At 45.1% G+C, this 27,989-nt stretch overlaps 1 protein-coding gene across 1 annotated transcript; it reads left to right on the top strand.

Annotated features, from left to right (window-relative positions):
* Window positions 1–71: 71 nt before the first annotated feature.
* Window positions 72–27,512, top strand: LOC111960518 (mitochondrial import inner membrane translocase subunit TIM50-like). The gene is made up of 11 exons (XM_023982539.2): window positions 72–368; window positions 1,427–1,586; window positions 2,141–2,172; window positions 10,403–10,424; window positions 16,230–16,288; window positions 17,302–17,421; window positions 18,317–18,421; window positions 19,603–19,701; window positions 26,308–26,464; window positions 26,566–26,672; window positions 26,912–27,512. The coding sequence occupies exons 1-11, from the start codon at window positions 72–74 to the stop codon at window positions 27,008–27,010; spliced, it is 1,257 nt and encodes a 418-aa protein (XP_023838307.2). The 3' UTR covers window positions 27,011–27,512.
* The last annotated feature ends 477 nt before the right edge of the window (window positions 27,513–27,989 follow it).

Below are 27,989 nucleotides of genomic sequence, written 5' to 3'. Positions count from 1 at the left end.
GATTGGAGAAAAAGCTGTAAGTACCGCCCTATTTTGTTCCACATGACCTTTAACGATGTTTATTGCACCTTATGGATGTTGCTCAGAGTAGCATAAGCCAATCAGGCGCCTTTGTCCTTTTCACTCGCGCTATGTTCACCGGCTCTTTCCCATTCAAGATGTCGGCGACGTCGATGTTCCCCATGTGTGTCCGGGCGAGTAGGGGCCTCCTCACGCTCAGGAGCTGGAGCAGACGTGGTTCAACCCCTGCAGTGGTGGACTTGATTCGGGCAATTTCCACGGAGAAGCCAACAGGAGAGGGCAGTGCTACAGGTGGACTCGCTCAAGCAATCTTGCAAGAGAGGCTTAAGCAGCAACAGAAGAGTCAGGTGAGTCAAGCAGGCTAGGTAACGTTAACTAGCTAAATGACATCCCCCCCTGCCTGGTTGGGTAACGTTAGCTAGACCGCCATAATCATGCGAGGCTACAGAAAAACCAAAGTGACATTCAATAAATCAGCTGGTTTGGTTTTCATGTTGTAATTTCCAGTTTGTTGAACCTCCGGTCTCTCACGACACTTTCCATTTACACCCTATTATTTGTATGAATGAATGAATGAACTCGTCCGATTAGCACGTTGAGCTAGGCTAGTTTGTCATCCAGGTCAGTGCAATCCGGGATCCTTGACCATACCCTAACCCTTAACTAAACCATTTGAATTTCACCTTCAATTGGGTAGTGACGTCCGGAGGATCCCGGATAGCACGGACCCTGTCAGTCAGCTAGCTAGCCTACCAACAGTGTCTTTGCAACTCGCCGTAATAATTAGCTAGCTGCATATCATTTATCAATTGCCAGTGAGTTAGTGTTAGCTTACTTTCACATGTCACACACCGAGGCATATTCCAGGAGATGTACTAGCCAGCCAGCTACCAAGGAGGTAGTGGATTCATCCCCTAGCCAATTAGATAACTAGCTTTACCTAGATATCCAGCTAGCTAGCACGTATACTCCTATGTTCAGCCACCGTCTATTATTTATTTATTTTTTACACATCAAAGCTAACATTACATTATATATATGGTAACATTATCTGTCAAGGTTTTTCTAGATTTTTGAAGGTCAGGCAGACCCTCCACGCCCCCAATGCATTTCCTGCAGACACTGATTAATCTTATTGTCACTGTTTAATAACAGTGCAGGATATTTTACTTTAACTTGAATCTCAATCTTTTGAATCTACGATCACCGTCTTATATCACTGAGTTTGTTTTTATTGATTTGGCACTACCTGCATGTTTGCACATAATCTCATTTCCCTTTAAATTATTTAAATTCCTTATTTTCCAAGCTATTCTGTATTATAGCAATGTATTCCTAATATAATGTCTAGCTGACTTATGTGAGGAAATAAAAAGGAATCTGACCTGGCTATTTGCTCTGACAGGGCCAGCTCCCTCCAGAAGGGGATGGGGACTCGGAACAGAAGCAGGACCAGGGAGAGGACAAGAAACGGAAGGAGAACACAGCCTATGCCAAGAAGATGGTGATGCGGCTAGCAGGCCTGATGGGGGTAGGGGGTGCGGTCGGCATGGTGTACGTATTCGGTGAGTCCGCCTGTTCCCTCCACTCTGTCAGAGCAGCAGCGTGTCAAGGGCTGACACTGAACCAGCAGCACTAGTGAAGGTCATACTGAAGATAGTGGAGTGATTTGGGGCACCCTCTCCTTGCTCGGTGGAATATTTCCTTTTAGGAGGGCATTCTTGGTAACTTGTTTTGAGCTTTAGGTGAATGGGCAGATTTGTATACTTACTCGCCTCTCATCTCAATGGTGTAGAATTTTGATTGGCTGTTTCTTTGCACTCGCGTCTTTCTCAAATGTGTTTTCTCAAAATATGCCAGACTGTCATTGCTGTCAGCCTAGATGGATGGTTGAATTGTAGAAGACATGACCGTACTTGTCAAAAGGAATGGTTGAATGTTTCATGAGTCTGTCTCTTTTCTGAAAAGCTTGACACTGCTGTGCCATATGCTTTTCAGAAGTAATTTGAATTGTGAATACATGGCATCTGATGCATGTAATGCAATAAATGTGCATGTTTTTTCAAAGCAAGTAGATGTGTTATATTATCATATGTAATGTATTTCTCCCTGTCTACAGGTAGCAATTCAGTGGATGAACAAGGAAACACGGTATGTTTTCATTAAAACATGTTTCGGTGCATGTGGTTTATTTCTTTGTAGGACCAATTATTGAAAAGTAGAGGTGAAAGATTGCCAGATGACGTTTTGTAAAAATTCTAAGCAGACTGGCTTGTGCCAGTGGGTTTTAAAGTGTGCAAAATGAAAGGTGGTTACTTCAAGTGACACTTATCACACTTCTCAGGTAGATCCCATGTAGCTTGTTAATTGGTTCAAGCTAGTGCTTGCGGTGTGAATTGTTTCCCACAAGGCACATCAGGGACGAGAGGTGTGAGTCTGGGAAGGTGGCTACTTCAAAGAGCACACTTTAAACTTTCAGGTGTGGTCCTGTTGTCTACTTCAAAGGGCACACTTGTCAGCCTACTGTAAATAGTCTGCTAACTGCCAGGGGTTGAAGGTATGGGGTTGAGAAGGTGGGCATTTGAAAAAGCACACTTCTCTCACTTCAAAGGGCACACTTGTCAGGCTGTTGTGAGTGGAGTGTGCCAGGCCTCTTAGTGCTGGATCCCACACTTGTCCCCTCAGACTGGAGGAGCTGTGTTCATTTGAGGTGTTTGGGTGTCACTGTGAGAAAAGGAGCTGGACCCTGTTCTCATCTCTATAGCTTCCTCTCAGGAGCCAGAGGAGCCTAAGGTCTGGAACACCTTTCCAAGGCTCAGCCTTCATGATGTGAATTGTCGATCTCTGAGTGAATTGATGTCCATTTACTCAACACTTTTTGAATGAAAACCTTATTATGAGATGACTGGCTACTTACCTAATATAACTTTTTTTGTSCTTACAGCAATGCATCACAATTTTACTATAAGTTACACCCATAATAAGAGGGTAAAATATAATCCAAAAGCCACCAAAGGAGCCTGTCGCAAGGTGAACATACTGTAGTTGGCTGAGATGACTCTTGTGGTCACTGTCTATTTTTCAGTGGCATTTGTTAAGCCAGGTTCTGTGGAATGAGAACAGGATTTGGGGCAACGTCCTCCGAAGGGCACATGTCTCAGGTAACWGATATGTGCAAGGGGTTAGAGCTGTGGGTTTGGGAACATGGACACTTCTTTTGGCCCCCCTCATCACCAAGACCCTAGTTTGGTCTTTCATAGTTAAATACCTGTGGCCACATCAAAGGGCACATTTCTCAGGCTGCTGTGATTTGAGGGATGTAGGCCTTACGTGATGTGTGGCCTTCTGCCGCAGGTTAGAGGTGAGGGTTTGGGAAGGTGTGCACTTGAAAGAGCCCAGTTATCTTACTTCAAAGGGCACACTTGTCAGGCTGTTGTGAGTGGAGTGTGCCAGGCCTCTTAGTGCTGGATCCCACACTTGTTCCCTTAGACTGGAGGAGCTGTGTCAATTGGCGGTCTTTGGGTGTCACTGTGAGAGAAGGAGCTGGATCCTGTTCTCATCTCTATGGCTTCCTCTCAGGAACCAGGAGAGCCTAACGTGAACGTCTGGCCCACCTGTCCAATGGAAGAGTCCCAAGGTAGATTAAGGCACTTACATACCAAGGCCAGTCTTGTACAGCCACATATTTGGGCTTTGCATTCATCAGTAGGTTCTAAGGCTGAACATGCTAGTGAAAACTTGACTAGTCATCTACCCTCGAGTTTCTGTGGGGAGGAAATGAGGTGTTCATTCTGCCTGTGTGACATCAGTAGCTCTACAGCCAAGTCTTAGGTTGTGGTCGCTTTGGATTTGGTCCTGTTTGGTCAGATGATATCCTGGTCTGCGGTTCTACACCTCTGGCACACTTCCTCATGAAGTGTTGCCCATCATGTCCTGCCTTAAGTGAGACTAAGTCTCCAAAGGGCACACTTTGTGGTGCCAGAGGTGTAGAACCTCTGGTTCTGTGGGAGATTGTGGTGTGTGGGAATAGGGCACTTCAAAGAGCACACTTATTTCACTTCTGATACCCTGTTGTTCACTTTACAGTTGAAGCTTGTTCCCACTTCAAAAGGCACACTTGTTAGGCTGCTGTGAGTTGTGGCCCTCTGCCAGGGGTTAGAGCTCTGGGTTTGGAACTTTGGGTAGGTGGGCACTTAAGAGTACACTTTCCTCACCCATCACCCACTTCAAAGGGCTCTTGTGTGCACACTTGTTAGGCTGTTGTGAGTGGAGTGTGCCAGGCCTCTTGGTGCTGGATCCCATACTTGTCCCCTCAGACTGGAGGAGCTGTGTTCATTTGAGGTGTTTGGGTGTCACTGTGAGAAAAGGAGCTGGACCCTGTTCTCATCTCTATAGCTTCCTCTCAGGAACCAGAGGAGACTAACATCAGACAGGTGTTCCAGACATTAGAGTGCAAAGGTAGATTCATGCAGCTACATTTCAAGGCCAGTCTTGAACATCAGCATATTTTTGTCTTTGGATTAATGCAGTTGCCACAAGGTTCTAAGGCTGAACATGACTAGTCATGCTTTTACTAGCATCTACACCGAGTGTCTGGGGAGATAAAATAAGGAGGTGCTCATTTTTGTACTGAGTGACATCAGTATCTCTAAAACCTTATCGTAGGTCAAGTAGCATTTCGATTGGGTTCTGTTTGGCTCCCATTTTCCCCTGTTCAAATGAGATTAAACTGTCTTGGAATATGAGAACAATTTTGTCATTCCAGGGCAGTGGTCACCAACCGGTCAATCACGTTCTTCAAGGCATTCCTTGTTTAAAATAAATAAATAAAAATGATTATGATCCCTATTAGCTGAGGCCAATGACCAGAGAGTGTCAAATACAGCAAAGAACTGCTGTTTTAATGATTGCGTTCATGTCTAAGTTTTTATTCAGCACTGTCAACACTGTTTTTGTTCAACACTATTACAAAACATAAAAGTGCTTGTCCCTACTACAAGGGTATTGATAGCCCTGCAATTTTTATTAATTGTAGCTCGTTGTCTTTTAATATCGAGAAGAGAAATATTTAACTTTCTCTGGTCCTAGGAACAACATGAATTTGTGCATGAGGCTGATGTGGTGCGATTTGAGTTTGGCCATCAGGTGGAAGACTGTGTCCCCTCTGGTCAGTCTACCCCTGTTTAGACTAATGCAATGTTCAAAACAACTGGGAAGTTGGAAATCTCCCACTTCAGTGCATTCAAGACAACTGGGTACTCCGGGGGAAAGAAACAAGATCCGACTGGGGGGGGGGGATCTTTTGGAACGGTCATCAAACTTGGAATTTCAAGTTTGAAACTCGCATCTTTCTAGAGCTCTGATTTTCCGACCTGAATATCACGGACGTCATGATTTGACCTAGGTTTTTTTTTTTTTTTTAACAGAGTTCCCATTTGTCTTGAAAGCACCATGACCATCTGCTGCAGGTACCATCAGTCCAGCAAATTATTTGCAGATTTCAATTTACCCTCAGCTGTGCCTCGCAAGTGCTACACCAACTGATCTACTTTATCAAAGCTTGAGTTTTGAAATATAATATGGTCTATAATGAACAATATTGATAGGCCAGGCATATAGCCAATATGCTGCGATGTATTAGGCCTACTGCACAAACCTCATGCCTACAGAACTGTTTTTATTAGGTTCATGTTAAGTCATGTTTAATAATTTTGAGCAGTAGATCTCTGCTTGCTTTTTGATTGCGAAGGTGATCTTGACTGGGTGACCACTGCTCTAGAGGTTGGACTAGGTTGTGCTGCATTTCCAAAACAGATGAGTGCATTTTGGAACTTGGTAGTGACAACAAATTCTCATTCATTTCACTAGCTAGAGCAACATCTTTTATAATGGGATTTGCCCTTCACCAGTGTGTTGCTGTGAGGGTCTATGTTCTCATGCATCCATATTGTACACGGCTATCAGTGTGGGAACTATTTTCACCTCTCAGAGCAATGAGTGGCCACCTCTGTTTGGTGAGAGTTCCCATGGCCATCCTGTAGCTGGTTTGGGAACAGGGCCTGCCCCTGGTCTCCCGGGCCTCTGCCCCATTGTTGTGCCGAGGTGTGAATTACCCCTAAATGAGCATTCGCACACCTCGTACCCTGTCAACCTCCTCTGAAAGTCCAATTTGGAAGACCCAAGTCTTGTTATAAGTTAATTCACTGCTCTGTGTTATAAGAAGTGGTTCTTGAGAGTGATGGTTTAATGGGCAAAACAATCTGTTCTAGCAAGATTCTGTGTTTTTATAGTTCCATATTTAGTTCTTTGCGATTAACCATGACTATCATGCAATTACATTAATTAGGCAAATTATATTATCTGATTAATTAATGATTTGTTCATGAATTTCAACAAATTTCCTGAACTGACTCAAACCCTGACTAGCTTACGTGACACTATTGGTTTAGGAAAGGAGACCGGAGATGCTGGACACTGTGCTAGACACTACCGACATAGGGGTTGATACGACTCAGTCATTTGCCTGCCTGCCTTTCCTAAGCATAAGCTTATGTCTGACTGAGATGTCTAGTGTTTTAAGAGGATAGCACCCGATTCCAAGGTTGGCTTCCAGCAAAGTACATCTTAAGGGCTCTACACAGTCTACGGAAATGGAGCTGAAGGACATCCGTTTGCGTCACATTCCAAAGATTCTGTCAGCAGCCAACCTTGGAATCCGGGGCGATCCTCTTAAAACAACTCTAGGCCTATTTCATTCTCCTTACACAGCCACAAGAGGGCACTTGGCCGACTTCATGGCTGTGTTTACCTCTTCCCCACTGGCCCATCCCCTTACCTTTGCCCTAATATACAGGTTTACCTGGCACATTATGAAACTAAGCTGATTGGCAGTGTGCTTTATCAGCTGTTAAATTAACCTTTATTTAACTAGGCAGGTCACTTAAGAACAAATTCTTATTTACCAAAAGGCTTCCTGCGAGGACGGGGGCCTGGGATTAAAATAAATTACTAAATACAATATAAATATAGGACAAAACACACAACACAACATGGAGACCTAAGAAGACAACATAGCAAGGCAGCAACACATGACAACACAGCATGGTAACAATACAACAACAACATGGTAGCAGCACAACATGGTACAAACATTATTGGGCACAGTCAACAGCACAAAGGTCAAGAAGGTAAAGACGACAATACATCACACAAAGCAGCCACAGCTGTCAGTGTCTGTGATTGAGTCTTTGAAAGAAGAGATTGCGAAAACTGTCCGGTTTTTGTTGTAGCTCGTTCCAGTCACTAGCTGCAGCGAACTGAAAAAAGGAGCGAACCAGGGATGTGTGCTTTGGGGACATTTAACAGAATGTGACTGGCAGAACAGGTTTTGTATGCTGAGGATGAGGGCTGCAGTAGATATCTCAGATAGGGGGGAGTGAGGCCTAAGAGGGTTTTTATAAATAAGCCTCAACCAGTGGGTCTTGCAACAGGAATAAAGAGATACCAGTTTACAGAGGAGAATAGAGTGCAGTGATGTGTCCTATAAGGAGCTTTGGTGGCAAATCTGATGGTCGAATGGTAAAGAACATCTAGCCGCTCGAGAGCACCCTTACCTGCCGATCTATAAATTACGTCTCCGTAATCTAGCATGGGTAGGATGGTCATCTGAATCGGGGTTAGTTTGGCAGCTGGGGTGAAAGAGGAGCAATTACGATAGAGGAAACCAAGTCTAGTTTTAATTTTATTCTGCAGCTTTGATATGTGCTGAGAGAAGGACAGTGTACCGTCTAGCCATACTCCCAAGTACTTGTATGAGGTGACTACCTCAAGCTCTAAACCCTCAGAGGTAGTAATGACGCCTGTGGGAAGTGGGGCATTATTCCTACCAAACCACATGACCTTTGTTTTGGAGGTGTTCAGAACAAGGTTAAGGGTAGCGAAAGCTTGTTCGACACTTAGAAAGCTTTGTTGTAGAGCATTTAACACAATCATGGGAGGGGCCAGCTGAGAATAAGACTGTATCATCTGCATATAAATGGATGAGAGAGCTTCCTACTGCCTGAGCTATGTTGTTGCTGTAAATTGAGAAGATTGTGGGGCCTAGGATTGAGCCTTGGGGTACTCCCTTGGTGACAGGCTATGGCTGAGACAGCAGATTTTCTGACTTTATACACTGTACTCTTTGAGGTGTAGTTAGCAAACCAGGGCGAAGACCCCTCAGACACCAATACTCCTTAGCCGGCCCACAAGAATGGAATGGTCTACCGTATCAAAAGCTTTGGCCAATAGAAATAGCAGCACAACATTGTTTAGAATCAAGGGCAATAGTGACATTGAGGACCTTTAAGGTTGCAGTGACACGTCCATAACCTGAGCGGAAACCAGATTGCATACCCGAGAGAATACTATGGGCATCACGACAGCAAGCGGGTTGATTATTGACAAGTTTTTCCAACACTTTTGATAAACGGGGAAAATAGAAATGGGCCTATAACAGCTAGGATCAGCTTGATCTCCCCCTTTCAATAAAGGACGAACTGTGGCTGCCTTACAAGCAATGGGAACCTCCCCAGAAAGGAGAGGGGCGTGGCGATGATAGGGGCAGCAACCTTAAAGAAAGGGTCTAAACCATCTGACCCAGATGTTTTTTTGGGGGGGATCAAGTTAAGGAGCTCCTTTAGCACCTCGGACTCAGTGACTGCCTGCAGGGAGAAACTTTGTAGCGGGGCAGGGGAAAAAGAGGGAGAAGCATCGGGGATAGTCACATTAGAAGGGGTGGGAGATGAGGAAATGTTGGACATGCAAGGAGGCATGGCTTGAGACAAATAGGAATCCTGACTTAATAAAGTGGTGATTTAAAGAGCTTAGCCATGTGCTTCTTTCTTGTCAGTAACAACCACATCAATATTAAGGGACATGGGGTCCTACCCCGTCCAAACCCTAACCCGGATGACGCTGGGCCAGTTGTGCGCAGCCCGATCACGGKCGGTTGTGATACAGCCTGGAATCGAACKAGAGTCTGTAGTGACACCTCTAGCACTGAATCTCAGTGCTAGAGGTGTCGGCCTTCCCCAACGCAGTAATGACCAACACAGTGAACTGGATCACTGATCAAATGATCTACGTTTATATAAGAAAGACTCACAACCATGCACAGGCAGCAGGGGGCGTAGTTGAGCAGTGTCTCTTCAACCACTGCAAACCCCTCAGGACAGCCTTGATAGGGAGGGAGGGGTGTTGAGGGGGATGAAACGGCTCCAGCCTACCCCATCGGTTCCCATGTAGTGGCCCCAGCGTGCAGCATGTGGTGTCCCACTCGGCCCCCGGCTGGCTCTCTCTCTCTGTCTTGGGCAGGCAGACCCCCAGGTGGGCCAGGCCAGGGACCTGCTGGCAGATGCAGCTGAATATTCATCAGCTGGGAGATTAATTGGTGGGTGTGCTGCTGAAAGTGTTACTGTGAGGGAGGGGCCAGGTCTAACATGTAAGCATGACAGCATGTAATGCACAGAGACAAGCGACAGGGGCTCCCGAGTGGGGCTGCGGTCTAAGGCACTGAATCTCAGTGCTAGAGGTGTCACTACAGACCGCCTGTATCACAACCGGCCGTGATCGGGCGGCGCACAATTGGCCCAGCGTCGTCCGGGTTAGGCCGTCATTGTAAATAAGAATTTGTTCTTAACTGACTTGCCTAGTTAAATAAATATATATACTGGACACTACTACACAGTGCACGATGCCTGGACAGCCCAGCATCTGTGTGGAGAGTAGAACGTGAGTGGTTTGGACGGTCTTGGTGTCTGTGCGCTCAAGGAGAAAACGGCGGTCTCTTTTTAAAAATGTTGGTACCTTAGTCCCTGCTTAAGAACTGTTTATAAGAGAGTATGTCAAACATGGGTACAGTATTGATGTTTAGATCAGGGGTCGGCAACAGGGGGCCCCTGAGCCGAAACCGGTCTGCGAGTGATTAAAATTTTTGTTCAAAAGACTAAAATCAGCAGGAATTCAGCTAAAAACGTGTTTTTAATTGAGGTAATCTGTTCCCAAGTATCCCCACAAACAAAATGTGATCGTGTTTCAAGGTATGAAATTATTATTTTCGACTATACTCTCTATTTTGGCTTAGTTGTGGTCAATTTGCAGTGTACAAATGATTGTAATTTTCTGGTCCCCTCAACCATTTGCGCTGAGAAATCGACCTGCGTCTGAATCTAGTTGCCTACCCCCGGTGTAGATGCATAGAGAGATGTCATGTTATTTACCTTATGCATTAGGCCATAGTGTAATGCATGTCAAGTTCTGTCAACAGTACCATCTGACACTGACTTTGCATTCACAAGTGTGTGAAGTGGACTATTTCTCATCTTCCTTCTGTCTTTTACAGATTCCAGATGAGTTTGATAATGGTGAGTTGTTTTCCTATTTTGTTTGACACTACCTGTGGTATTTTGGAGAGGTTTTCTTTTCTCAAAGTTGAGTTAGCTTAGAGATAAGCGTTTTATTAATTCCCCCTTGTTCTCCGAGGCTTTTGGCACACCTCTGCCTTCCCATAAATCTGGTCCTGGGCTGTAAATGGATCTTGAGTCACATAACTAATGTAATCTTTTATAGCTGATGTAAAGGCTACGTAAACATGGAGTAACAAGGTTCAGACAGCTGTTGGTGGTTAACTTGTGAAGTCTTCGCCTCATTTAGTTTCACCTTAGATTTGTCAATAAAAAGGTGTGATGTTGAGTGCTGTTTGTTTGCACCCTCAGGCAGACCTCCATCATTCTAATACCCAACATATCCATACCACGTTTACAACTTGACCACCCATTCACTGACAGTGCCGTCAGCCTAGGACGAAGGGAGGGGGGCGTATGATCAATCAACCCACTGAGAAATGCCACCTTGCAGGCGTCCCACACCCAACGTACAGGCAATGCCCCCCCCCCCCCTAATTCTGTGTGCGACTACCACCCTGTACCCACCCAGCCGGTAACCAACCCCCCCCATATGCCTCTGTCATCCCTATAAACTGCCAGGCTGACAACCTGGTGAAAAGGGCCTCATAAGACCGACAAACAGGAAAATTGACATTTGATTGTTTCTCTCCATTTTAAATTAATAGTATTAAAACACATTGGTTTCCCCAATAGATTTGTAGTCCTAGCTGTGTGTTTCATTGGTATTTTGATTGACATCTTCTCTCTCCTCTGAGTGCACGTTTGGCCAGTGTGGAGCTGAGAGGGAATGTGTAGCGTTCTAGGACTGGCTATGCTGTTGAAATGACAGAGCAGGGGGACTGAGTCGCGAGGTGCCTCCCCTCCCTGCTTCAAAGCTATGCTAATGCCGGGGACAGCTGTGGCCCTTTTCCAGAAGTGTTGATTTTTATAAATGCTTAACAATCACCCTGTTATACCAATAATTGCTTCATTAATTCTTCACTGTCACGCTCCCCAAAGTCCTCTGTCTCTATCTGGCACTGCTGCTGCGTCCCTTTATTTCCGTCAGTGTCCAGAGTGCTGCTTCGGCTGCTGCTCTTATTGGCCAGCCCTGATGCACCCACAGCGTTCAATACCCCTAATGAAGGCCATTGATGGTCTAAGGGGCCCACGGGGGAGCGTAGAGGGAGCATTCCAGCCCCCTGCCCACGCGCCCCTCCACCCCAAGTGGCAGAAGGCTAGTGGAGGGGATTGGGGGGGCAGCCTGGACGCCTCCYCTGGATGGGTCCTCAGGGACCCGGGGCGATGAGGTCAGGCGTGCTCGTCCAGATCCGTGTCGCCATGCCAAGTGATGGTATTCAGAACCAGGGGCGTTATGCTGAGGAGGAGCGTTGGACGCTGTGGCGGTGATGATCTCCCCAAAGACCACGCTGTTGAGGTCAAACTGGGGTGTGACAAGTGCGGGACTGCTTTCAAAATACTCACTGAGGTTGGAAGTTGTTGATTTCTCCTAGTGTGTACTGTGGGTCTATGAAACGGTCTTGATGCAGTATGGAATCAATCAGTACACACACCAGATGTTTTGTGTTTAGGGGGAGAGAAAATACATTTTTATCTTCAAGCACTATTATTAGGCTTAAATAACTGACTTGTAATTTTGGGAAGCGTATCAAGACTTGGAAGACCTGATCTCTTTCGGTCCATTTTATCACATCATTCATCCTCCCATGTGTCCCAGTTAGTATCCTGCAGCTAGGATCCTCAGAGCCCGTATTTGGCTTTGACTTGATGAGGGGCCGTTCTGTACGACCTCCATGTTTGCTCGCTCTGACAGACTAGGAGGATAGAGACCACCAGTGCTCCAAACAAACAAACTAACCAATCCAGCCTGCCTCCTACATCTACTGGCCCAACCAATAGCCTATGTCCCTAAACAGATACTCCAATAGAGCCCCACCGCAAAGAGCGAGGCCCGGACGACCGTTTGTCACGGCCCAAGAAAGAAGCGATTGACAGCGCGGGCCAAAAGAGAAAAAGAAAAGCAASKSCCCCCCCCCCCCCCCCAGAGAAGAGGGAGAAGAAAGGCAATTGAGTAATAATGGCCTTAAGCAAACTAGCGGAGCATATGCCACCCCGGTCGTGGATTAAAGGAGGCCTTTGTTGTGTCCGGAGGCACGGCCATCGATCTTTCTCGCTCTTCCTCCTTTCCTCCCTCGTTCCCTCCCTACTTCTCGCCTGTTTAAATGGACATCCCTTCCGAGAGCAATGTAGCCTTTCCACTGGCCGCAATGGCCTGCCTCTATTACACTGGCAAACAAGGTTAGGACAAGAGGCTGCCTGACCAGAGTGCTGCTGCTTGTCAAAGCCTTTTCTGGGGGCCTTTGTTTTTCGTTAGTATGTAACGGTCTTCCTTTCAGAGTTGATGTCAGTCCCAACTGTTTTTGCCATAATGGGAGTTCTGCTTTTGATAAGACTGAATGTGATCACAGTCATAGTGACAGCCAACGGTTACCAACGGAGAAAATGGAATGCCTATGTCCCTGACTAGCCATATAGATCCTTTGCCGCTTAGAGGTAGCTTCCCCACCTCTCACATCATTCGAGGACCCACTGTGGCCTGGCTGACACATTAATCTCGTCACCATCCTTTACCTGTCATCCTCCTTTCAATCTCATCCCACCACTACCAACCCCCAGCCCCTTTATTACCATAAAAGCGTTCCTTGATCCATCCTATCCTCACAGTGAGGCACAAACACAGGGGCACGCGCACAGACACGAACGTATTACACATTTTGCGCACACATACTTGCATGCATACACATACACACGCCTCGGCAACCCCTGTCCCTCTCCAGGGGGTTGTAACGATCACCACCCACCCCCAGCCTGGCTTGGCTCTGCTTTCCCAGGGGAGAGGTTTGTCAACAGGGCCGGTCACAGTCCCACGCTCTCTGGAGGAGTATGTTCCGCCCAGGCCTTATAAAACACACATACGCAGGCAGGCCGGAGGGGTAGGGGGTGTTTCACCAGCGCACCCACTCCCAGGCCTGCTATTACTGGGCTGGGGGACCCAGAGGGGCCTGCCTGGTTATACACACTGGCCGGATGCTATAGGCCCATAGAGAGCCACTCCATCTCTCTCACTCCGTCTCTGTCCCAAAGGACTTCACATCCCAGAGGTCCCTGGCTGCATGCTTTAGCTGAATGGAGAACTAACCTCATAGCATCTGCCATCAAATTGCTGAGATGTTATCTGTTGGGACCAATGCTGCAGTCCCCTACAGAGATGCCTTTCTTAAAGCAGCAATCAGCTGTAGATACAATAAAGCAGTCTCCCTGGTTRGTTAAAAAGCTGGAGAATTTTAACCACTCTCAAATTCAGCTATGGATGCGAGGACTAACCATCCATGATATTAAAATGATAGTTTTAACCATGTTTTGAGGCTGTCATTTTAGATTTTGTTTACTAACATTGGAGTAAAACAAGCTTATTTTAGATTCTGATGGGAAATGACTGAACTTAGCTCATGACGTATTTGTATGTTATATTCCTCAAGAATCAATGGGTATATATCATTTATGTCTAAAAATGTATACTGAACAAATATGAACGCAACAATTTCAGACTTTTACTGAGTTTCAGTTCATATGAGGAAATCAGTCAATTTTAAATAAATTCATTATGCCCTAATCTATGGATTTCACATGACTGGGTAACACCCCCTGGGCTCCCGAGTGCCTTAGACCGCTGCGCCACTGCATCTCCGTGCTAGACGCGTCACTACAGACACCCTGGTTCGAATCCAGGCTGTATCACAACCGGCCGTGATTGGAAGTCCCATAGGGTGGCACAGAATTGGCCCAGTGTTGTCCGGGTTTGGCCAGTGTAGGCCGTCATCGTAAATAAGAATTTGTTCTTAACTGACTTGCCTAGTTAAATAAAGGTTAACTTCTCTGCGCTACGGATCCCTTTAGCGGGATCATTTTCCTAAACAACCMCTGAATTGCAGGGCGCAAAATATTACTAAAAATATTTATAATCATGCAATCACAAGTGAAATATACCAAAACACAGCTTAGCTTGTTGTTAATCCACCTATCGTGTCAGATTTTGAAAATATGCTTTGCAGCGAAAGCAATCCAAGCTTTTGTGAGTGTATCAATCAATGCTAGAACAGCTAGCCCCAAATTAGCATGGTCACAAAAGTCAGAAAAGCAATCAAATTAATCGCTTACCTTTGATAATCTTTGGATGTTTGCACTCACGAGACTCCCAGTTACACAACAAATGTTATTTTTGTTCGATAAATATTACTTTTATAACAAAAAAAACGCCATTTGGGTTGCGCGTTATGTTCAGAAAACCAAAGCCTTGTTCGATGAAAATTCCAAAAAGTATCCGTAATGTTCGTAGAAACATGTCAAATGTTTTTTATAATCAATCCTCAGGTTGTTTTTAACYAACATAATCGATAATATTTCGACCGTAACCTATTCAATAAAAGAGAGAAAGAAAATGGAGAGCTACCCCTCTCGCACGCAGGAACTAATCAAAGGACACCTGACTCGTTTTGAATAATCTCGCTCATTTTTCAAAATAAAAGCCTGAAACTGTCTAAAGCCTGGTCACAGCCTGAGGAAGCCATTGGACAAGGAATATGGTTGATACCCCTTTAAATGGAAGAAAGACGGGCAAGGAAACACATATTTAAAAAAAAAAAAAAAAAAATCTAAATAATCACGTCCGGGTTAGATTTCCTCAGGTTTTCGCCTGCAGAATCAGTTTTGTTATACTCACAGACAATATTTTTGACAGTTTTGGAAACTTTGGAGGGTTTTCTATCCTAATCTGTAAATTATATGCATATTCTACGATCTGGACCTGAGAAATAGTCCGTTTACCTTGGGAACGTTTGTAAAAATAAATAAAAAGATCTGACCCCTGGCGTCAAGAGGTAAATAAATAAATCTGTTGGTCACAGATACTTAAAAGAAATGGGCCTCAGGATCTCGTCACTGTATTTTTGTGCATTCAAATTGCCATTGATCAAATGCTGTTGTGTTCATTGTCCATAGCTTATGCCTGCAAATACCATAACCCCACTTGCCATCATGGGGCACTCTGTTCACAACGTTGACATCAGCAAACCGCTCGCCCACACGTGGTCTGCAGTTGTGAGGCCAGTTGGACGTACTGCCAAATTCTCTAAAATGACATTGGAGGCGGCTTATGGCAGAGAAATGAACTTTCAATTCTCTAGCAATAGTTCTGGTGGACATTCCTGCAATCAGCATGCCAACTGCACGCTCCCTCAACTTGTGACATGCACATTTTAGTGGCCTTTTATTGTCCCCTGCTCAAGGTGCACTTGTGTAATGATCATGCTGTCTAGTCAGCTTTTTGATATGCCACATCTGTCAGGTGGGTGGAWTATTTTTTTAAATTTCAGGGAAATAAGCTTTTTGTGTTTGTGGAACATTTTCTTAGATTTTTTTTAAAATTTCAGCTCATTAAACATGGGACAACACTTTACATGTTTTATATTTTGGTTCAGTGTATGTAGAAACTGCTGATTGCCCCCTTCTTTAAAATTGTCATTCATTAGGACTACAGCTATGTACATTCTACCAGCACCGGAGTTGGCTTGAGATGCTCAATAACTCCTATGGCCAATACATACATGCACCACAACTCCTCTTAGCCTAAGTGTTCAGTCTTGAGTATGGCGTGTTGAGAAACGATGCTCGCTCCACAGTGTTTATAGCTGATCTCTCTTACAGATGCACCGGTTATCCAGCAGTTGAGAAGGACGTTGAAGTATTTCCAAGACTACAGACAGGTGGGTGATAAGAAACGAACACAAGACGGTTAAAACGGCCTTTGCCACTCCCACTGTTCAATGTAACCTGATCAATGGATGGCTCCACTCTACAGTTGGTAGTATTTGCTATGTGGCTGATCTAGTCAGCCTTTATCTCCTGAGGCTGGTGTGGTTGATTCAGGGTGCTAGAATAGAAGGTCCTTGTCCACTAAACCCCTGGGTTAACCGCTGGATTGGGATAGTTACACTGGGAGCCATGTTAGGCTGCTTTTCTGTCTTTACTGAAGCAGGTGCAGCCAGACTGCTTAGAGCAGGAAGGCCTCTCTGCATGGGCCTGCAGCTGCCGTTCAGTTAGACCCCCCCTCCACCCACCCACACACACGCACACACCAAAATCCATCTCTCTCGTAGCGCTTTGATCTCTTCAATGGAGCGTGAACAGCCCCCTGTCTCCATGTGTGTGTGTACATACGAGCGCACACCCTTTCCCCCCCCCTGCGTATTGACAACACACACACCCTCTCCTTCCTGGCCTCTGGTCTCTTGAACATGTCAGTTCTCTCTTCCACGCGTTCCATCTCCCTCTTGCAGCTGGTTCTTACAGGATTCTGGTTTTCTGGGGTTTGCAGTGATGAGGCCAGCTAAGAGCAAACTAATGAAATAAGGAAGCGGACCACCATCTTTTAACGCTCCTACATTCCCACATAAGCAGCCAAATACAATCCCCTCCAATTTTACTCCTGCGAGCCGGGAGTGATGGCCTCCGTGTGTTTTACTGCAACTTGCTTGTGACCATGTTGACATTAGACTAGTCTTCAACTCTTAGGAAAAACACCCTTATGAAGGACCTCAAGTATTAAAGGGATAGGCCTCGTTCACCACAAAATACCAATTGCCTACTTTTTTTTATTTTATTGGAGCTTGGCTGTTGTCAATTGACCCACATAGTTCTGATGTGCCACTTGTTCCTCCCACTGCAGCCATGTGTTTTTGTGTAGTTGTGTGACGACGTCATATCTGTGTGCCCCCAGATGATCATTGAGCCCACGAGCCCCAAGCTGCTTCCTGACCCCCTGAGGGAGCCCTACTACCAGCCTCCCTACACCCTGGTCCTGGAGCTCACAGACGTCCTGCTGCACCCCGAGTGGTCGGTACGTACCACCTCCATCTCACCCAGCACCTCACCCTGGCCTCCTGGTACCAGTGACTAGTTGGGTGACCTGGATGCCTTCTCTCAGTATAGCCAAAAACACAAGATAAAACATGTATCATCTCATTCCTTGGGTTTTGATAGTACATTAATCATTCATAAGTAGAACCGTTTTTTTGTTGTTTACTTAGGATTTTACCTCAGCCTCCCCCGTCCCTCTGTGGGTGGCCATCTGGCCTGTGGGACGCTGGGGGCCCACCACCTGTTTACCTCCACTATCTGTAAAGACCCTCCCATTACCTGTGGCTTCCACCTGGCCCCCTCAACCTGTCCCACCCCTACTCTAACACCACCTGCCCCTCCTACCTGAGACCCTGCTACCTGAGACCTTACCTACTTGTCCTTACCTGAGTGGTATCATACTCCCTCCCCCTTATGACTCCCCCCTACGAGTGGCGCGTGCATAGACAGGTGCGGACGTAACCCGACACCAGCAGACAGCCACCTGGCGGCCCTGCACAGGCTTTGATTTCTGAAGAAAAGGCCACAAGTGGCCCAGGAGGTCATCCAAACGCTTCATCTGCCATAAGCTGCTCCGTTTAGGCTGTGGAAAAAGCAAAAATGTATGCCTGTGAATATACCACTTTATAACGTGACAAAACTAATGAATCAATCGTTCACTGGTTATTTGTGCAATGGATAGTGGCTGTCAAAAGATACTCTAAATATAACGCTCTATAACATGATAAACTGATTTTTAAATGGATTATTCACTGACTATTTTTGTGGATAGCTTTCAGTGAGTATTCCAGCCATAATACACGTAACCCATTGTAGTTGGGAGTAGTTAGTATGTCTTTTAGCATGTGAAGTGGACTGGTTTGTTCTCCCCACAGCTGGCTACAGGCTGGCGCTTCAAGAAGAGGCCAGGCATCGACTACCTGTTCCAGCAGCTAGCCCCTCTCTACGAGATAGTCATCTTCACTGCAGAAACAGGCATGGTGAGTGACATCACTCTGCAACACGAGGGTTTGAACGCTGTTCTGGCCCGGGCCAATGAGGACTTTTACAAGATCTTGTCACAGTGTTATTGTACCGTCATTGTTTCAAGTAACACTTTGCAAGTCGTATGTTGACGAATAGTCTTCTTTGAGCCAGAATTTCCCTTAAATCCCCCACTCACCCTTTTGTACCTTTCTGACCTTCTCGTGCCAATCAACACTGCAATTCTATAGGTGTTGCAACGGACAAATCATTAACTGCTACCATATGTCACATTTCAGTGAAGAAGCATTCTGGATTGGTTAAGGCGTAGACCTGCCTGCCTCACTTACCTACCAGACACCTGCCACAGCCTCCCTCCACCACAGCCAATCAGGGCCGCTCTTACCGCTGGGTGTTGCTTGTAACGTTTTGTTGTGACTGCACCTGTCACCTCCTCGATTCCCCTGTAGACCTTTGTTCTAATGGTCACCTCAAAACAAATCCATGACGTTTGAATGTGTTATGCCACTCAACTCTCACTGACTCTTCATCTCAAACAACATCCCTAGTGTTGTTGCGTTTTGACTTTTTTTGTTTTGGCACCAATACGCCTCGCCCCTATTGTTTGTCCTAATAACCTACGTCTTGGCCGACAGGCGAGCTCAGAATGGGTTTCCTTTTGGGCTCCAAAGGCCCCTTTTTTTTATTCATGCCGACATGTATATGCAAATGAGCCATGCTCCGCTCAGGGTCTAATTGGCCCCTTGTTTAGATGTGGGACTGTGTTTTGTTTTCTCTCGGTGAAGGTCAGCCTCAGTGTTGTTGACCTGCAGCAGTGACTGTGCCAAGTCAAACTGAAGTCTGTTCTGTAACTCCGCTAGCTGCAGATTGCCCTACGGAGTATGGATCATTAACCCATCCAAGTTTCCTGTGCTTCACATTGCCACACGTATTCTCCACCTGCCCACTGCATTGGTGCTGACTAAACCATATAGTACTATGAGAAGCTGTTACTTCAGAGTTTCTAATGCGAAGAGATTTTAAGTGGGCTTTTATGAGTAGTAACCAGAAAGCTAGACCCCATACAAAACAATCAAAGGTCTGTCCCAATCCTCAGCCCAACTCTAGCCATGTAACCGATGGCCATCATGCATATGCAGAAGCAGGTTGTGATGTGATGCGGGTTCTCTCTCACCAGACGGCGTACCCTCTGATTGACAGCATCGACCCCCAGGGCTTTGTCATGTACCGCCTCTTCAGGGACGCCACGCGTTACGTGGAGGGACATCACGTCAAGGTAAACAAATCATCAGGCTGACATTCCACCATGGCCACCGTGTGTGTGTGTACACACAGTTTAATGTACACTGCATAAGCCTCCAATAACACAGCATTCTGTGAATTGAATGTTTTCCATATTTCTGAATATAAAACAGAAATGTCATGTTGGTGTATAAAATCCATCATTGTTCAGACAAATGCCCTGTTTATTGTTGGATTTGCTTTAGTTTGGCTAGACCAGTGTATGCGCTTTCGCTTTCTCTCACTCTTTCACTGTCTCCGTTTCTTTGTTATCTAAGACGTGAGTTGAGTTTAAGACTCTGAGATGTTAGTGTGCTCCTTTTCAACCCCGCTCCTCTTGGGCCAAGCCCCCAGCCCAGATCCCCCGGTGCTCCCCTCTCCACTGTGACCCAGTCGGCACAATGGAGCCATACCCCCCCCTGTCTCCGCTGCATAGCCGCCTTCTGCTCCAGCATTGATTCTCCTATGCTCCGACTCCATCCCTCTTTCTTTCTCTCGTCCTCGCCCCCTGACAATAGGGGGGTTCCCCCCCCCCCCCCCCCTTTCTGGGCCTCATTAACCTTATGCCTTCCTCTCTCCAACAGCCAGAGTCTGTCTCCATGCATGGCTGAAGTACAGCAGTGTTAACGACTTTGCTAAACTAAGTTAACCTAATTTGTCATCTGAGGGAACTTCTAACGCAATACTTTCTAAGATGGCTACTGTTGCTTTACTCCTATCCAGCATCTATTAAATGGTTGTATATTACTGGCTGTATCAGACTAACATGGCTAGCCTACATCACCATGTTTCAGTGGAGGGCTTTTGTAATGCATGGGGAAACTAGATTGGCCTGGTAGTGAAAGTGGTTATGGTCCCTACGTGGCCTAGCTGTTGTGATGTGTATGGCTGAAGTGGTGGGTAGGTTTATAGGTATACCTTTCCTATGTGATGATGCATGGCCATGGGTTATTCATCGGGGTCAGTTTTTTCCATGTTAATCACTCACTACTAAAACTCGTATTCATCGGGAAACATGTGATGAGGGTAACCTGCTACCCCCTGCTATACAGAACCTGAATGTATTTATTTGGTGATTTAGTCCCGATTCTAACGTTACATAGAGGATCTTCTCCTGTGTACTCACCTGAATTCACGTGTCTCCTGTCCTCATCCCCTTCCTTTGGTGACCTTCTGCCCATCTCTGTCTCTCTTCACCCCCTCTCTCCTCCCCCTTCCTCTCCCCTCCTTCGCCTTCCATCTGGCCCTCTGAAGAGCAACAGGGAGGCAGAAAGAGAGTGAGGGAGCGAGAGAAAGGGAGGTCTGAATAGAGAGCCGAGTCCCCCGAGGCCCTAGGCGTCTGTCCAATGGTGAATTTCGATGGTGTTTTTTCCCCCCCCAAAAAAGTTTTCAAACAATGTGGAGCCACAGATGCGAGGTGCCAATAAAATCAGCAGACTTATCTGACGACTCGCATTATCGGCCGGTCTGTCTAATTGACTGTGATAGAACCAGGCTGTGGTAGAATCAGCCATTGATGTTGATGACAAGTCCAACTTCGAGGGAACCCTTGAAGATAGAGGGCAGTTAGTGGAGGGCACGACCTTCTGTCACAGGTGGACTGACTGGATGGAGTTGAACAAGACTGTTGAGTGCTCGACAAATTTGCGTTTCAGAGATCAGTTGTTAAAAATGTATTTTATTTTCAGTTCAAATTGTCGTTCCATTCTCCACGGGAGAGTCAGATTTAAGTTGTCATGCTAGTGCACAGTGTGTTTATCTGCACACCTAACATGTGGGTAGGGGTGTGTCACCCTGTGAGGGTGTGTGTGGGTTGGCCTACTCTGGCTTACAGCCTGTTGCTTTGTTAGGGGATCACGGAGCACGGCTGGCTGTGAAACCGGAGCCCTACAATGCCTTTACAAAGTATTCATACCCCTTATTCCAAATGTTGTTTTACAGCCTGAATTCAAAATGGTTTAAAAAAAATAATAATAATAATAGCACTTATTTACACACACTATCCCCATAATGACAAAGTGAAAACATACATTTTTTTTGAGTTTTTTTTTTGTGTGCTAATTTATTGAAAAATGGAATACAGAAATGTATATTACCGGTCAAAAGTTTTAGAACATCTACTCATTCAAGGGATTTTATTTTACTATTTTCTACATTGTAGAGTAATAGTGAAGACATCAAAACTATAAAAACAAATATGGAATCATGTAGTAAACAAAATATATTTTATCTTTGAGATTCTTCAAATAGTCACCCTTTTCCTTGATGACAGCTTGGCATTCTCTCAACCAGCGTTATGAGGTAGTCACCTAGAATGCATTTCAATTAACAGGTGTGCCTTTTTTTTAAAGTTAATTTGTGGAATTTCTTTCCTTCTTAAACACCTCTTAAGGATTAGCCCCTTTTTTTCAAGTTTTTGCCTAAAATGACATACCCAAATCTAACGGCCTATAGCTCAGGCCCTGAAGCAAGGATATGCATATTATTGGTACCATTTGAAAGGAAACACTTTGAAGTTCATGGAAATGTGAAAGGAGTGAAGTAGAATATAACACACTAGATCTGGTAAAAGATAATACAAAGAAAAAACCAACCGTTCCTTTGTATTTTTTTTTAACCATTTTTGAAATGCAAGAGAGGCCATAATGTATTCCAGCCCAGGTGCAATTTAGATTTTGGCCACTAGATATCATCAGTGTATGTGCAACGTTTTAGACTGATCCAATGAACCATTGCATTTCTGTTAACATTTGTGTCAAGACTGCCCAAATATGCCTAATTCGTTTATTAATAACTTTTCGTGTTCAAATTTGTGCACTCCTCAAGCAATAGCATGGTATTCTTTCACTGTAATAGCTACTCTAAATTGGACAGTGCATTTAGATTAAATTCTTGTTAATCTTTCTGCCAATATCAGACATCTATGTCCTGGGAAATGTTCTTGTTACTTACAACCTCATGCTAATCGCATTAGCCTACGTTAGCTCAACCGTCCCGTGGAAGGGACAACGATCCCGAAGAAGTTTTAATGCGTTTGAGCCTATCAGTTGTGTTGTGACAAGGTAGGGGTGTATACAGAATATAGCCCTATTTGGTAAAAGGCCAAGTCCAAATTATGGCTAGAACAGCTCAAATAAGCAAATAGAAACAACAGTCAATCATTACTTTAAGACATGGTCAGTCAATATGGAACATTTCAAGAACTTTGAAAGTTTCTTCAAGTGCAGTCGCAAAAACCAAGCGGTATGATGAAACTGGCTCTCATGAGGATCGCCACAGGAATGGAAGACCCAGAGTCTGGTCACTCACAGATGGTGAAGTGCTGTAGAGACTTGTCCTTCTGGCAGGTTCTCTCATCTTTGCCAAGGAACTCTAGTTCTGTCAGAGTGGTATTTGGGTTTTTGGTCACCTCCCTGACCAAGGTCCTTCTTGCCCAGTTGCTCAATTTGGTCAGACAGCCAGCTCTAGGCAGAGTCTGGGTAGTTCGATTTTAGTATTTTTTTTATTTCCCAATGATTGAGAACACTGCGCTCTTGGAAACTTTCAACATTTTTTTTTTTGCCCTTCCCCAAATATATGCCTCATCACAATTCTTTCTCTGAGATCCACAGACAGTTCCTTGGACTTCATGGTCTAGTTTCTGCTCTGACATACTTTGTCAACTGTGGGACCTTATAGACAGGTGTGTTTCATTATAAATCATGTCCAAACAATTGATTGGCCACAGGTGGACTTCTAAGTTTTAGCTACATATCAAGTATGATCAAAGGAAATTGGATACACCTGAGCTCAGTTTGGAGTGTCATAGCAAAGGTGTTTCTGGGTTTCGTTTTCAATACATTTGCAAAAATGTCTAAACATGTTTTCACTTTGTCGTTATGGGGTATTTTGTGTTGATGGGTGAGAAATGCACATCTTTTGAATTTAGGCTGTAACACGCACGTGCAATAAGTCAAGGGTTATGAATACCTTCTGAAGCACTGTATGCATCACACGGCCAACCAGCCCAACTCTCAACTACGCACGTGCCAAACGCACACACTATATTTATCCGACTGAAATAGTAAGCTATCATAAAGGTTGACCAACTCTGTAAGCACAGACGTCAATACATCACTCACAAACTTGTTACTGCGCCTCACACGAGGGCTAATGTAGAAACGCACACGAGTCAATATACACACATCCACACACAGGGCTCAATCCCCAAGAGAATGTCTCAAAAGGCAGATGGTGATTATTTATTGAGAGTGTGCTGGTTCGTTCCTATACCTCTTGGGACACACGCACACAGCGGGCCCCTCCCACTGCTCTGCCAGGCTGGTCAGCAGCACCTCGGGGGGGGGATCCAGATAACCTCAGTTAGGTGGAGAGCGTCCCTCCATCTGCTCCCCAGGTCCACCACTGAATGAAACTGACTGCACAGGGCAGGCCAGCGGAAGTGGGTGTGTTCTCCCCTCTACAAATGTGTACAGTGCATTTGGAAAGTATTCAGACCCCTTGACTTTCCACATTTTTGGTGGAAAATCGATTAAATTGTTTATTTCCCTCAGACTACACACTACCCCCATAATGACAAAGCAAAAACAGGTTTTTAGAAATTTTAGCAAATGTATAAAAGAATTGACATTTACATAAGTATTCAGACCTTTTACTAAGTGCTTTGTTGAAGCACCTTTGGCAGAAATTACAGCCTCCAGTCTATTTGGGGTGTTTCTCCCATTCTTTGCAGATCCTCTCAATTTCTGTCAGGTTGAATGGGGAGCGTTGCTACACAGTTATTTTCAGGTCTCCAGAGATGTTCGATCGAGTTCAGGTCCGAGCTTTGGCTGGGTGACTCAAGGACATTCGGAGACTTGTCCCAAAGCCACTGCTGCGTTGTCTTGGCTGTGTGCTTATGGTCATTGTCCTGTTGGAAGTTGAACCTTCGCCCCAGTCCGAGGTCCTGAGCACTCTTCATCAAGGATCTCTCTGTACTTTGCTCCGTTCATCTTTCCCTCGATCCTGACTAGTCTCCCAGTCCCTGCTGCTGAAAAACATCCCCACAGCATAATGGTGCCACCACCGTGCTTCATCGTAGGGATAGTGCCAGGTTTCCTCCAAACGTGATGCTTTGCATTCAGGCCAAAGAGTTAAATATTGGTTTCATCAGACCAGAGAATCTTGTTTATGGTCTGAGTCCTTTAGGTGCCTTTTGGCAAAGTCCAACAGGCTGTCATGCCTTTTACTAAGGAGTGGTTTCTGTCTGGCCTGATTTGGTAGAGTATTGCAAAGATGGTTGTCCTTCTGGAAGGTTCTCCCATCTCCACAGAGGAACTCTAGAGCTCTGTCAGTGACCATCGGGTTCTTGGTCACCTCTCTGACCAAGGCCCTTCTCCCCTGATTGCTCAGTTTGGCCAGGCGGCCAACTCTATGAAGAGTCTTGGTGGTTCCAAACTTCTTCCATTCAAGAATGATGCAGGCCACTATGTTCTTGCCAGTACAAGCAATATTACTCTCAGTACATGTCGCAAGTGTACCTCAGTTTATTTTTTTGTTTTTATTGCTACTATGGTGTGTTTCGTGTGTATGCTTTGAAAGTAAATGTGTATATCTACATGTTACCTCTTGGTGGGTTGGGGAGAAAAGATAAGCCATTCTAGTTAATTTTGTCTTTTGTTTCTGTTAGTCTTTAGTGACATGGATAGAAGTACAGTCTGCTGTCATTCTGATCTAAGAATATTACTCCTGCTTATTATGAAGAAAAAATACATCTGTTTAACTTTGTAAACTAATGGTGTGTTTAGAATTATTTTTGTTGTATTAATGCTATTTAATCTCTCCTCAGACTAATATTATTCTGTTTGTCCTGTGGGTACCTTTGCCACTGTTCCACCCCTTGTGTATTGCGCTGTCATGTTGTATTTGTTTCTGTAGAAATGTATTGGTACCCTTCCCCAGAACTGTGCCTAAACACCATCCTGTCTCGGAGCTCTATGGACAATTCCTTCAACCTCATGGCTTTGTTTTTGCTCTGGCATGCACTGTCAGGGACCTTTTTATATAGACAGGTGTGTCTGCCTTTCCAAATCCTGTCCAATCAATTGAATTTATCACCAGTGGACTCCAATTTGTAGAACCATTTTAAGGACGATCAATGGAAACAGGATGCACCTGAGCTCAATTTCGAGTATCAAGGGTCTGAATGCTTATGTAGATAAGGTATTTCATTTTTTTTTTTTTTTTTTATACGTTTGCAAATATGTCTAAACCTGTTTCGCTTTGTCGTTATTGTGTGTAGATTGATGGGGGAAAAAATGTTTTAATCAATTTTAGTCTAAGGCTGTAACGTAACAAATTTTGGGTGGTATAAAGTCCAGGCGCCTGAATACTTTCCAAATGGCTTGCAATCATCTTTTTTCATCAATGAATGTAATATTTGCATAGTATATGCAAACATTACATTCATTGATGAAAAAAGATGATTGCAAGCCATTTGTGTATTTCTTCCAATTGTCACAATTACCATTAAACAATGAAAGGATAGATTTCTTTTTTTTAAATCGAAACTTTAGATAAATTCCTTCAGTGTCTTGTAACTCAACTCTTCCACCCCCTGTAGGACGTGTCGTGTCTGAACCGGGACACTTCCAAGGTGATAGTGGTGGACTGTAAGAGGGAAGCCTTCAGCCTGCAGCCTTTCAACGGCATGGCTCTGACGAAATGGGACGGCAACTCAGAGGACCGAACACTCTACGACCTAGCTCATTTTCTCAAGAGTAAGTGTGTGTGTGTGCACGCAGTGGCGTGTATGGTCAGTGTGTGTCGACCAACCTGTTCCTTCCCAGACACGCTATTCATTCGTGTTTCTCTCTGGCAGCCATTGCTCTCAGTGGAGTGGATGACGTCCGCTCTGTCCTGGAGAACTATGCACTGGAAGATGACCCCGTAGAGGCCTTCAAACGCAGACAAGCGCAGCTAGCACAGGTACAGTCTAAACAAACCCAATATATAGGAGCAATGGATGACAACTAACAAATACATGAACATTATTAACATAAGAGAAGTGTCCTCATCCTCAAAGAAACATGACATTTTCTGAAGAGGAAAAAGCCTTTTCACTGTTGATAACTTGATTCCCTTTCCAACTGTTTTGCGAGAGCTTTGGCGCAATAGTCCATTGTACTGATGTAACTGTATATAATGTTGTTTGTGTGTGGGGACAGGAGGAGGAGCAGAGGTTGGCAGAGCTGACCAAGCAGAAGAAGCAGGGCATGTCCTTGGGCTCCATCGCCGGAAGGTTCTGGCGTTCCAAACAAGAGTGAGTGGTCCTCTCACTCGCACCCACCAATCGCAGCCCACCCCTCCAGTGTCAGGCCAAAAGGATGGCGGGCCACAGTCACTCGGCGGGGTGGGCGGCGGGCGTCTGGACACGTGGGGGAGGAGACAAGGAGGCGAGACCATCCAATCAGCTGGACTTTTGACTGTCGCAAGCATGTCTTTGGGGGGATAAGCTGGAAAGGAGCAAGGCTCCAATAGAATGTTCTGGTACCTCTGTCGGCAGCGACATCACTTCCTGGATTCTCAGATGCTCTGGTGTAGGCAGTGCAGCCCACCCCACCCCCCCCCCCCCCATCGGTCTTCTGTTGGCACTGACGTATACAAAATGGTGCTGAGTGGTTAGACATTATTGATTGAACCATTTCAGTCCACATTAGTTCATCCACTTCTACCCACCAGCCGGTCATACAGGGAACTGACTCGAGAACAGTGCTCTACTGCTGCAACTCCCATGCACTTGGATTTGGTGCTCTGGAATGGAGTTGTATCAGCCTTAATCAACAAAGTGAATTATTTGTTTTGCTTCGTGTATATCTAAGACTGAGCTGGTCAGGGTAAAGATATTAAACATGTTGCACTCTGAGACTCTCTAAGCTTATCTCCACCAATGAGAAGTCATGCCTTGACAGGCACTTCCGATGCCAACGGGACTGTGTGCAACAGAGGCTGGAGCTTGCGCTGTAAGAATGAGTGGGAGGACATTTTCAGCAAATCAAGCCATGTGAAATGGGCTGATGCCCACACATACTGAGTGAAAATGGATCGACATGTCTGTATATATATATATTATATTATACGTTGATTGTTTCTATTAGATTCAGTTTGTGAACCATTCACAAAGTCGCAAATAAAGAAAAAAATATTAAATCTAGTATCTTGTGTGATTTGGCACAAAAGAACATGTCATGTGAACTACGTCAGTCAGGTGTTTTCATGGCAATATGTTGAATCTCCTCTAAATAC

This window comes from Salvelinus sp. IW2-2015, linkage group LG4p (assembly GCF_002910315.2).
Source record: "Salvelinus sp. IW2-2015 linkage group LG4p, ASM291031v2, whole genome shotgun sequence".
Classification (NCBI taxonomy): domain Eukaryota; kingdom Metazoa; phylum Chordata; class Actinopteri; order Salmoniformes; family Salmonidae; genus Salvelinus; species Salvelinus sp. IW2-2015.
Note: the sequence above shows the minus strand (reverse complement) of the source record. Positions and strands in the feature narration are given on the sequence as shown.

Bases quoted from the DNA above. Each gene is read 5' to 3' on its own strand.
- LOC111960518 (XM_023982539.2), top strand. From the start codon at position 72: ATGGATGTTGCTCAGAGTAGCATAAGCCAATCAGGCGCCTTTGTCCTT. The intron at 1,587-2,140 runs GTGAGTCCGCCT...CCCTGTCTACAG, and splicing joins CGGCATGGTGTACGTATTCG to GTAGCAATTCAGTGGATGAA. The intron at 17,422-18,316 runs GTACGTACCACC...TTCTCCCCACAG, and splicing joins TGCTGCACCCCGAGTGGTCG to CTGGCTACAGGCTGGCGCTT.